Source organism: Cebidichthys violaceus, unplaced genomic scaffold (genome assembly GCF_023349555.1).
Source record: "Cebidichthys violaceus isolate CVI_PGR_0920_01 unplaced genomic scaffold, fCebVio1.0.p SCAF_23, whole genome shotgun sequence".
Lineage (NCBI taxonomy): Eukaryota > Metazoa > Chordata > Actinopteri > Perciformes > Stichaeidae > Cebidichthys > Cebidichthys violaceus.
Window position 1 is genome coordinate 653,289 of NW_027176406.1, and position 11,712 is coordinate 665,000.

General features: G+C 46.1%; 1 protein-coding gene and 1 non-coding gene across 4 annotated transcripts in view; one reads left to right on the top strand and one right to left on the bottom strand.

The window, feature by feature from the left end:
- Nucleotides 1–3,458: 3,458 nt before the first annotated feature.
- Nucleotides 3,459–3,540, bottom strand: trnas-aga (transfer RNA serine (anticodon AGA)). The gene has a single exon. It is a non-coding gene; the product is annotated as a tRNA-Ser (tRNA).
- Nucleotides 3,541–4,178: 638 nt separating this feature from the next.
- The window catches only part of bptf (bromodomain PHD finger transcription factor), a 23,751-nt gene continuing 16,217 nt past the window's right edge, over nucleotides 4,179–11,712 (top strand). For 2 of the 3 annotated variants that reach the window (XM_068719126.1, XM_068719125.1), the window contains exons 1-6: nucleotides 4,179–4,904; nucleotides 6,091–6,913; nucleotides 7,970–8,190; nucleotides 9,492–9,671; nucleotides 9,847–10,029; nucleotides 11,614–11,712. The exon at nucleotides 11,614–11,712 is cut by the window's right edge and continues 81 nt beyond it. In XM_068719126.1, coding sequence (XP_068575227.1) covers nucleotides 4,370–4,904; nucleotides 6,091–6,913; nucleotides 7,970–8,190; nucleotides 9,492–9,671; nucleotides 9,847–10,029; nucleotides 11,614–11,712 — 2,041 coding nt within the window. In that variant the 5' untranslated portion in view covers nucleotides 4,179–4,369. The remainder of the gene's footprint in view (nucleotides 4,905–6,090; nucleotides 6,914–7,969; nucleotides 8,191–9,491; nucleotides 9,672–9,846; nucleotides 10,030–11,613) is intronic. The other variant, XM_068719127.1, reaches the window with a different exon arrangement.

Genomic DNA, 11,712 nt, shown 5'->3' on the forward strand with positions numbered 1-11,712 from the left:
GGAAGCAAGGTCGGAGAACTGAACTACAGCACAGAAACCGTGCAAGGGATTTAAAGAGACGGTGATGCTGTCCATGTTCATACAGGAGAGTGGTGTGTTTCTGGGGGGGGGGGGGGGGGATGTGTGTGCGCCGGTAGTCCACGCGCATAGTCACAAAGCACACACACACACACACACACACACACACACACACACACGAGAAGGCTCTCCTCGCTACACCTGCACGTAGCAGAGAGGTCGAGTTGGGAGAATCACATTGTGCGTGTGTGTGTGTGTGTGTGTGTGTGTGTGTGTGTGTGTGTGTGTGTGTGTGTGTGTGTGTGTGTGTGTGTGTGTGTGAAGTCACCAGTGCAGATCCGCAGCAGTTCAGAAAACTGAGAGATTGTCTTTTATGCTAAAAGTTGAGAGATCAGCTTTAATGATGTTTTTTTGTTTGTTTCTCTTTTGTCCAATGTGTGGTCAAGCACTTTTTTGTTTAGCATTTTGATTTCCGGTCGTGTGTGTGTGTGTGTGTGTGTGTGTGTGTGTGTGTGTACCGTGTTGCTGTCTTCTTGTTCTCTCTGGATAGTGCCTTTCTCTCTGGTGTTTCAGTGTCTCCGACCTGCTACTTTGAGCCCCCCCCCTCCCCCTCCTGCCAGTCCTGCAGTGAGAAACAGTGTATATAATCCAACCTGTCCCATCCAACAACAAGGCCCCCCCCCCCCTGCTCCGCTCCCCTTCTACATCAACCCGCCTTCACCTTTTATCCTCACCAACATGGAACTCTTCTTATTTAAGTGTCTCTCGCCTTGTCTTACCTAATGATACTGTTTTTATTTTGTTTTTGCTCTTTTTTTTTTTCTTTTTTTTTAATTTGCATTTGTTTTTTTTGTTTGTTTTTTTGTTTGTTTTTTTCAATTAATAAAATGCAATTATTAAAAAATGAGAATCCTATCTTGTGGTCTCTGCTTATAGATACAGATGTGTTTCCCTCATGGACCAGAGTATGGAACCTGTAAGTCATGATATCATGAGGAAGCTCGAAATAATGACATGGTATATTAAAAATAATTACAATTTTGAGATAGCAGTAGGTATCGGTACTTGATACCAGGAAGATAACGACCGGAATAACCCGGGTACCGAGAAGTATGGAAACTTCTGTAACTTTACCTGCGGTCGATGTTTTGTCACGGACTGTAACTCTTTGCTCATCTGCAGCCTCGTGACCACAAGCAGTCATTTTAGGAAAATGGAAACATTTTCTACACTTCTGGAGACGTGTGTTTAGTGTTTTTCTCATTTTACTGTTGGGATAAAAACATTGAAATGTTAATAAGTAATGGTAAGGAGGAGTCACAATGTCAGCGAACAGACTCAAGTCTGTTCATTTATAAGAGGGGGAAATGGGTAATTTCTTCTTTCAAGAGCTATAGTCTAACTTTAATACATCTGTAATTTATTGAAGAGTTTCTAAACTTTTAGATTAATTAATGCATCAATGGACACCTTGTAAGCAGCCTTTGGCCTCCATACATGTGTCAATGCAGTGTGATGGCCATTGAGCAATGCGAGATGCATTGTTTGATTATCATGCAAGCTTCTATGGAACATTCTTGTTGCATATAATGTTCTTATCAGTGGAGGGGTTTGACAGTTGCATTATTTAGCTCTGCTTTGATTATGAAACCTGAAAACAAAAAAAAGGAAAAATCACATGGAACAAAAACAACAGAGCTTTTCCTCCAGCGCAACATCTTTTTCAAATCAATCCGTGCTTCTTTGATAGCTGTGCATAACACCACAGTTATGTGACTTTTTAATAAGCTAAAACATGCAGCCACAAAATCATATGAGAGAGAGAATTGTTTTCAAAGTGGATTCTTCCAGACATCCGCAGCAGTGGCGGTGAGTCAGACAGAAGAGCTCGAACGTGAGGCCACATTTCATGATGAAACCCATCCACAGTGTCAGTCTCCGTGTCTCGGGGTGCAGATGATGCGCGTGTCTGTTGATCTGATGAAGCAGCGAGGAGGAGCAAGCTGATGATTTCCTTTCTTGGAGAGAGACAGTAGCCTGAGGAGCAACACTAACGCTGCTGCTGCTGCTCAGTGAGATCTTTAGCGTCGCGTTATTCACGGTCTGGTGCACCGTCTGCTCCACATTTGGACTCTCGGCACCAGCGCGTGCTGATGTCGCGCTCCTCTTCAATCTGACTCCTCTCTCTCCGCTTTCTTTTCTTTCTTTTTTGTTGTTGTCACCGACTGCCTCGAGCATCTATCGCGTCGCTGTCCTCGTTCTAGCCCTCTCATGTGGAATGGATTTGGAGTTGTGAGAGATGTCACGCTGCTCCAGCGCTTCTGTTCATCATCACGAGATGGAATGTGACCTCTCTGTGGTCCTCCGTTGATCTCTGGCGTTGAGTATTCTGATGTGCACTATGTGTGTAAAATTATATTAAATGACAAGCTTTTCTAACCGTTGTGCCTGTTTTTTGTAGATGCTTTCGCACATTCTGCACATTAGATGTGTAATCTATAATTGAAAAGTTGCAGTCAAAGGCCTGTAGACTTTCTGCCTCCAGAGTTATCTATTTATTATAATGAGGCCTGTGCAGGCTGTCTGTTCAGCCATTTATGGTACATTACTGCCGCCTACTGGCTGATGTCAACACTACCTGGAAACATGAAGATAATACTTGTGCTGTCAACTTAATTGTCTCAATTTTAATTTATAATAATTAGAGGAACGTGCTGAATGAGAGACAATATGTGGGCACGAACATTATAAGTCAGCGGTGGGAACGTTTTCTGGTTTATATTACTGAAGGGAAAATTACTTCTCAACAAAGATATTTCTTAGCAATGCCACTTAGAAGTTAAGATACAGACCATAAATCAGATTTTACATTTGCTTCTAATGAAAGCTTGGTCCCCAATAATGGTTAAAAAGGTATTTGGATTTGGTCTCTATAAGGCAATGCAAGGCAAGTTTATTTGTATAGCACATTTCAACAACAAGGTAATTCAAAGTGCTTCACATAAAACCCATTAAAAGCATCAAAACATAATGCAAAAGAAAAGGAGATTTAAAAACAATTAAGAACATTCATTGAAACATTAAAAACAGTCATTAAAACACTAACACAGTGTAAGAAATAAAATACAGTAGTAAAATGCAGAAATTGATTAATATCCTTGAATGTGGTTCAGGCAGCAGCAAACAGAAAAGTCTTCAATCTTGATTTAAAGCAGCTGAGGGTCTCAGCAGTATAAAGGACAACTAGCAGTGTCGTCGATCTAAGCAGCGGGAGGCGCTGTTCCATTACTTCACACCATTACGGCGGTGATCTCAGCCACTTCCAGAAGCGCTTTATTACAATCAAAACGACATTTTGCCCGTATATGTCATCGTTTGGCGGGAACAGCGTTGTTAGAATTATATGTTCAAATCAACATTTTGAAAGTAAAAAGAATCGACGTTGTCGGCAGGATTCGAACCTGCGCGGGAAGATCCCAATGGATTTCTAGTCCATCGCCTTAACCACTCGGCCACGACAACTGATGATAACTAAATATGTACTCAACATGTTAAAACCTAAATTCATACGATATTAATCATTTGTAATTTAATAATATTGACATAGAAAATACGTGATGAACTTATAACACATTATGTATTATGGTTTAACGCAGCAGTTTAAGGGATAGATAGTGAGCTAGACTTTACGCCACCGTTGCTTGACTTGAAACAAGTTAAAACACCAACAATATAAGCATCTAAAACAATAACAATATTTCATACATTTTAATTACATCCTTCCACACATTCCCCCTCCTGCAAGTCTACATAAGCAACTAACAGGGCGACGTTAACGTAGCCTCGATGGCTTATCTTGTTATAGTTGTATCTTGTGTGTATGCATAATCTGCATTACTCTGCTGTTTGCTCCCATTGCCATTTATAAACGCGAAGAAGCGGCTGTGAACCGCGACGACTCCAGGTTTCCTGCATACTGATCATTAAAACTGGAACGGCATACAAAAAAAATAGTCGACGTGCGAGTAAAAAATGAAACTAATTGCGAGTAATTGTCGTTTCACTCGTTGTTGCCACAGAGCTGGGAGCAGGGACACCACGTGACTCCTCTAGTGATCGAGCCTGCTCTGTTTGTTCAGCCAGAGAGGCAGAGAAGAAGAAAGATGGCGGCTGTTGGCGAACCCAAACGGGACACCGGGCTAACGTTTTGAGCTTTCAAACCCGAAAGGACACGAGGGCTCCACGGGCTCACCGCCGGGCCAGCTTTGTAAGGGTGCCGCCTTCGCTCGCCTTCGTGGAGGTTAAATCAACGCAAACATTGGGATCGTAAAATACTAGATTCCGCTCTATCATGAGAGGGAAAAGGGGCAGGCCGCCCAAACCGCTACAAGCCGAGGACTCGTCTCCAGCTACGGCCCGAGGCTTGAGACCCAGGAGGAATCTGAAGCCCAGGTTCAGGGACAGCGGGGACGAGGACGCAGAGAGCCCCACGAGGGAGCCCACCAAGGCGGCCAAGAAGAGGAAAGCGGGATCCGTCACGTCAACACGGGGCAGGGGACGAGGCAGAGGAGGAGGTTGTGGGAGAGGTGGAGGTTGTGGGAGAGGAGGCAAAAGGGGCCGTGGAGGGAAGCGGACGGCTGCGTCCAAAACAGTGGTGTACGACGACCACGAGAGCGACGAGGACGACGATGCTGTCAGTCTGAGGTCGGAGGAGGACGAGTTCGTGGAGGAGGAACCTCAATCCGAGGAGGACGAGGCCCTCAAAGAGGAGTCGGACTGCCTTGAAGATGATGTGCTGGACGAGCAGGAGGAGGAGGAGGCGGATGATGCCAGCTACTGTACAGAGAGTAGCTTTCGGAGTCAGAGCACACACGCCAGCACTCCGGGTAAATACACACTGTGGTCGGTCGGTGGCTACTACGTCTCGACGTCCACTGCAGGGGTCGGAAAATGCATCCCGACGTGCTGCTGGTGACTGTTTGTAGATGCAGGAAGCAGTAAGGTTATTGTTCAAAATGGAGAATGCACACTGTATGAACACAGGCCGCAGTCAGCTCATTAGTGCTGCTGCAGGTGGATTGAATCGGTTACTGTTACACGAGCTGACTTCGTTGCCTTCACCGTCCGTCAACACATTGCCCGTCAAATATTTTCGCACATATTTTAAGAATAACTGCCAAACGCCTCTCACTCGAAGTGGTATTCGGTAGCATTTAAGTTCATAACTTAGCTGCTAGCGTGCTAGCGTTAGCAAGTACAATTAGCTCATGCTGCCCGCTGTCACTGAAGTCTGAGCGTGAGATAACGGAAACTTTACGTGCCTATAGGGACCATCAACACCCACTGCTTTATAGGGGAAGAATGAAAAGTAGTTTTTGATTGAAGCTGATTCAGAAGAAACATAAGAGCTAGCTAGCTAACTTAGCTTGTGGCTAGCGCGTCTGTAATATTGACACTTTGGCAGCTTTCATCAGAGGTAACTCGACAGTTCATCGCTCCAAAGCTCATTAAAATGACGGTTAATGTCTCTCACTGTGCCACGCCAAGAAAACGAGGGTTATAACAGGTGGTCTGACTAATTATTTCGTAATTAGCCTGCTGGAGAGTTCATGTTTTCCTAGTTGCAGCAACCTCATTTAAGCTAATAGTGACATGTGTTGAGCTCAGCCACAGTAGCACACCTGCTAGTTTGCTACCAACTTTCAAAGATGCTAAAATGTTGAATGTCGTCTCGTCGAATGGTTATGGTGTTATAACCGCACCTGTGAATAACAACTACATTTAGAAATGGTCTACTTCAAAGTATATGTAGCTGCATGCTTGATGTATTTGCATCCAAAAGATGGTTATTGTCATAAAGGCCTAATATCACAGTATTTGGGCTGTGGGCCTCAAGATGTATTTACGTGTGAGTGTATGTACATATGTGCACACGTATTTATACATGTAAAAACAATTTTATATATATATACACACACACACACACACACACACACACACACACACACACACACACACATTAAGTGTGACTATAAAATATTGGTTTACTAATATATTTTGTGTGTCCTACAGGGAAGAAAAAAGTCCGGCCTGCCCGACCTCGCACTCCCATCTTCGAGGAGAAGGAGATTCCTCCTCTCGAGCTTCCCGACACCTCGGAGGATCTCCTGGTGCCCAGCGAGGAGCTGCTCAACGCCGCCTCCATCTACGAGGTGCTGCGTAACTTCAGCACGGTGCTGCGTCTCTCCCCCTTCCGCTTCGAGGACTTCTGTGCGGCACTGGTCGGCCAGGAGCAGTGCACTTTGATAGCGGAGACCCACAACGCCATCTTGAAAGTCATCCTACGCGAGGAGGACACCTCCAACACTACCTTCGGCCCCGCTGACCTCAAGGACAGCGTCAACTCCACTCTGTACTTCATCGACGGCATGACGTGGCCCGAGGTGTTGCGGGCGTACTGTGAGAGCGACCGGGAGTACCATCACGTCCTGCCGTACCAGGAGGTGGATGAGTATCCCTACGGACCGCTCGAAAGCAAGATCAAGGTGTTGCAGTTTTTGGTGGACCAGTTTCTCACCACCAACATCGCCCGCGAGGAGCTGATGTCAGACGGCAGCATGCTGTACGACGACCACTGCCGCGTGTGCCACCGCCTGGGTGACCTGCTGTGCTGCGAGACCTGCTCGGCGGTCTACCACCTGGAGTGCGTGAAACCCCCGCTGGAGGCGGTTCCGGAGGACGAGTGGCAGTGTGAGATTTGCGTGGCGCACAAGGTGCCGGGTGTCACAGACAGTGTGACGGAGGCGCAGAAGAACAAGCCCTACATCCGTCAGGAGCCCATTGGATACGACCGCCACCAGAGGAAGTACTGGTTCCTGAACAGAAGGATTATTGTGTAAGTTAGGACCATCACTGCTCCACGAGAACTACCTTTCTGTGGCAAATGGCTTTATTTCCTTATATTCAACACAGATGTGTTGAGAGAGAACCACACCAAAGAACAACCCATGCAGTGGTAACCAGCTGGTGGCTAAACACAACATGTTGCAACCCTTTTACACGTTGTTCAGAGCGGAGGGCAATAACTCACTGTTATCATACGTCGACTTTAAGTGACTTGTAATTACAATTGTGTTATTTTAGGGCTTTAGACCTCATTGTATGAGGCTGTCTTCCAAGTACAGTACGAGTTGTATTATTGATGGTAGTTATTTACCCCAATGCACTGTGGGAAATGTGTACTGATCATCCACGGACAACATGTCACCTTAGTCCTGAAGCAATAAAAAGTATCAGCTATGTACTATAGTTGTCCGTGAACCATAAAAATATTCATTAATAGTCTTATGAAACATGTTTTTGTTGTTTTGGTCAAATGATAAAACTCATGCAACCAAAAGTCAGTTGACTGTAATTTCCCAGAAGGTTAATCTCTCGTTGACACAAGGAAATTTACCAACAGCAGGAGAGCGAAAGTGAAAGTTAGCAGTGAAAACCACTTGGCAGCAGAATGTGTCAACTTGACCCCATGAATGAAGTCATTAGTTTGACTAGAGATTACAGAAGAGACACGCAGTCTTGTCTTTACTGGCAGTGATGTCTCCCACCACCCCAAACTTCTGTTAGACTGACTGTGAGACAGCTTCTGACAGCCTGTTGATGGTTGTGATTTGGGTTATAAAGAGTCTGCTACAGCCACAGTGAGACCTGTCCTCGACGCTAAGCATGATCTTGAATGGCTGGTATATGTTTGTACAGGGTTCTCCCTACTTGTTTTATATAGAGGTATTTCAACAGAATCGATTCAATCCAACACAAAGATCCCCAAAAAATAGTTTGTTTCTTTAACCAAAGTTAAAATTCGTTATTATTATTTGTATTAATTATACAGCAATGTGGTTCGCTTTAGTGTTCAACAATCTTAACAGCCTGTCCTGTTCTCACCCCGCAGCGAGGTGGACGGCGAGCACGAGAAGAAGAAGATCTGGTACTACAGCACCAAGGCCCAGCTGGAGGAGCTCATGGACAGCCTGGATCGGCAGTACTGGGAGACGGACCTCCACGCCACCCTGGAGGAGATGAAGGAGGAGGTGCAGGCCCACATGGCCATCACGGAGGACCTCACCAACAAAGGCCGCGGAAACAACAGATCCTACCTCTCTGCTGCCAACGGTACGTGTGTGTGTGTGTGTGTGTGTGTGTGTGTGTGTGTGTGTGTGTGTGTGTGTGTGTGTGTGTGTGTGTGTGTGTGTGTGTGTGTGTGTGTGTGTGTGTGTGTGTGTGTGTGTGTGTGTGTGTGTGTCCGTGTCCGTGTCCGTCCTTTAGGGTTGAATTCTCAAACAGTCGTATCGAAGCTTCAGATCAAATGGTTCCTCCCCTCAGGCAGCGGTGCTCTGCCATGATGACAGTTGCCTCACTAACGTCAGGCGCTACCTTTTCTTCCCGCTCTCTTCAGACATCAAGCAACTGTTTTCTCTCCTCTCGCAAGGCTTTTGATTGTCATGGCAGCAGTTTCCGCGCGTGTTTGACAGGCTGCCATATCTGGTTTCGAAACAGTTTGCCTGTGCCTGTCACCGAACTAACTGGCATGTTTTATATGGTGGGAGGGGGGGGGGGGGGGGGGGGGGCGGCGTACCGCTGGCTTCCTGTCAGAGGAGGTCTGAATCGGTATTCTCTAGCCCTAAATGGAAGAAGAGATGTTTCTGTGAAGCCATCGCTGTGCTTTTTCTCCCCCATCCTCAGTTGATTTATTGGTGTTGCTTGTAGTTTCCTCTGATAAAGCCTGCTGCTGCCCATGCCTTGCATTTCTGCGTTCAGGATTGTTGTGACACAGCTCTTTCTGTTCCAGTGAAAACTGTAGTTGATCAACGTGTTTAGACAGACAGGAGATTACATCTGGAGATTTTGACCTTCTGAGGAAAGAAGAATTCTCTCGTGTTGGAACTTTCTTTGTTGAGTTGACTGAGCTATAGATACGCTAGCGTCTTAAGACCAAGTTCACGTTATTTCTATGTTATTATATTTCTTGATTTGTGTATAACTTGTCAGATTAATCAAAAATATCTTTTAAAAAAAGGAATTGAAGCCGGTTGCTTTTTTAAACATATGTGATAGTAAACTGGACTGATGGTTAAACAAGTCTTTGCACTATTTATTTATTTATTTTAACAATTTTTAAAAACATTTAATAGAAGGATTAAAGATTAAAGCCCTGATTATTTTAATTGGAGCAATGGATCTTCATGTGCAAATGTAAGGAATAAAGAATTGTGTTGTACTTGACAATATTTGAATGTTTTTTACCTTATTTAAATCTTAAACTAGTTAATCTATTCATCCTCGCGTTGTCTTTTCATTTCGTTCGTCGCCCAAACTTGGAAGAAGCAGGTGCTCAACACAGAGCATTGATATGTGATTGCTGCCATTGTTTTTTTTGTTTTTTTTAAAATGAATATGTTCCCCTTTTCTTTTAGATGTGATCGTGGAGCGCATGAAGGTCCGACGGGAATCACAGGAAGCAAAGAGGCGGACAGAGGACCCGAAGCAGGAAGCAGCGACAGACTCTGTGAAGGCAGCGGAGGACGAGGTCCCCTCGCTGCTCGACAACGGGGAGCGCAAAGACGCCGAGGCCAAGGAAGACGCCGGTTCACAAGGTAAACTACGACTTCATTTACGGTGTTCTGTAATTCTCTACACGCCATTTTCTCCTGAAGTAACTCCTGAACAGAAGACCCAGCAGCACAGCGGTAGCACTTGACTTCCTGCTAGACAGTATTGTGACCCTGCTGGTGCTGTCCGCCCTGTGTATGTATGTATGTCACACCACAGCCGCCACGGTTCCCCCTGCTGCAGAGGACAGCCGCGTGTCTGACCCTAGCACCGGCTCGGCCGCCCAGGACGCAGCCGGGCCTAAAACGGAGTCCCTCGAACCCAACGGGGAACCGCAGCCCGCTCAGTCTGGGAGCCAGGAGAGCGGGGAGTCCCCCCCGGTGGCGAAGCAGGAGCGGTCAGGTACTCGGAGCCCAAGATGGACTCGTGTTCCCTCCGGTGTCCGGCTACCAGCAGCAAATCGCTCGCCATTCAACTCACCATTCAACTCACCATTCCACCTCATGTGCTGCTCATCCGTCTTCATCTGTCTGCTTGTCTGTGCCGGTTGCCACTGACCTTTAACCCTAACCCCTGCTCCTCTTTCGCCGTGCTCATTTGCCTTGTTTTTGTAATGGCAGAATTGTTGTCGTTGATTCTTCTGTTTGGACTTGAGGAGGCGTTCCAGCTGTTGTTTTTTTGGTTGGATTATAATGAAACTGAGCTCCGAGACCTCGGAGGAGGCTGTAGGTAATTCAGTGTACACCATCCCTGGCAAAGCTGGCACCGTATTGAGGCGATTGTTTGGGTTCCAGTGATTTGACTGTAGACTTTGACTGTTTATTGTTTTCGACTGGATGCTGGAACATTTGTCTTGTTTCACATGGCTTCGAACACGTTACTGCGTGCCTTTGACCGTGTCACATTACATATTCCCCAGCCATTACAACAACTCATTTCTTTGAGCCGCTCCACCAAAACATTGTAGCTCTCTCACCACTCGTGCGACACTGGAGTGATCAGAACTAGCCTGATCCTTTTCAGATTCCCTTTCGCAGCATCTCAAGCTGTTGCGCCCGTTTTCTGCCATTCGTCTTGTCTTAAACCCGGTCTTAAGCATGGAACTAAAGCTGTTGCATGCGGCGCCTGCTTCGGTAGCCTTCGTTTTTTTTTTTCCCACTGCATTCATTTCTTGTCTTGTGTTATATATGTTGTCTCTCCCGCTCGCGCTTTTGGCACTGTGCTAGACGGCGTCCCTGGCAGCAGCTAGCTCACCGCGTCTGTCACAACCGGCTCCTTATTCTCTGTCCAATTTATGGGCGTTTGGGTGGGTTCCTGCTGCTCAAACAAAAGGCCCTCTGCCTGGAAGCCCCACCTGCTACCTCGTCAACAAAGAGCTGCATATACATGCGGCTCTCTCTCTCTCTCTCTCTCTCTGTCTCTCTCTCTTTCTGTCTCTCTCTCTCTGTGTCTCTCTCTCTCTCTCTCTCTCTGTGTCTCTCTCTCTCTCTCTCTCTCTCTGTCTCTCTCTTTCTCTCTCTCTGTGTCTCTCTCTCTCTCTCTCTCTCTCTCTCTCTCTCTCTCTCTCTCTCTCTCTCTCTCTCTCTCTCTCTCTCTCTCTCTCTCCTAACAACTCAAATGCAGAGCTGCTGTCTTGATTTGGCTTTGCAGCAGGAGCACAGCTTGTTGTGGATTTGTGGAGCCTTTCCTTTGCAAGATGGGTTTGGGTTTATAGGCCTAACTGGACTAATGAAGCGCTTACTCGTCCGCAAAAGATTATTTCCTGAAAAGTTTGTCGGTCATATGCAAAATTATTGAGACCTGGTGTTACGTTGAACACGGTCTGACTGAGCTATATTGAGAAATTTTGTGTCGGTGTCGTAATTGTATTCGTTCACACAGCTGCCTTTGCTTAAAGCACATTCCTTGTAATAAACATAATTTGGTTTCACTCTGTGTATCCCTTTACTCCTGTACTCAGTCTTTCCGGTCTTTTCTTCCTTGTAGATGAAGGTGTGAAAGCGGAGTCTAGCAGCGAGGACAAGCGCCCTGAATTTTCCCAAGATCGTCCGCGGTCGTCTCAACCGGAGGCGAGCAGCGACCAGG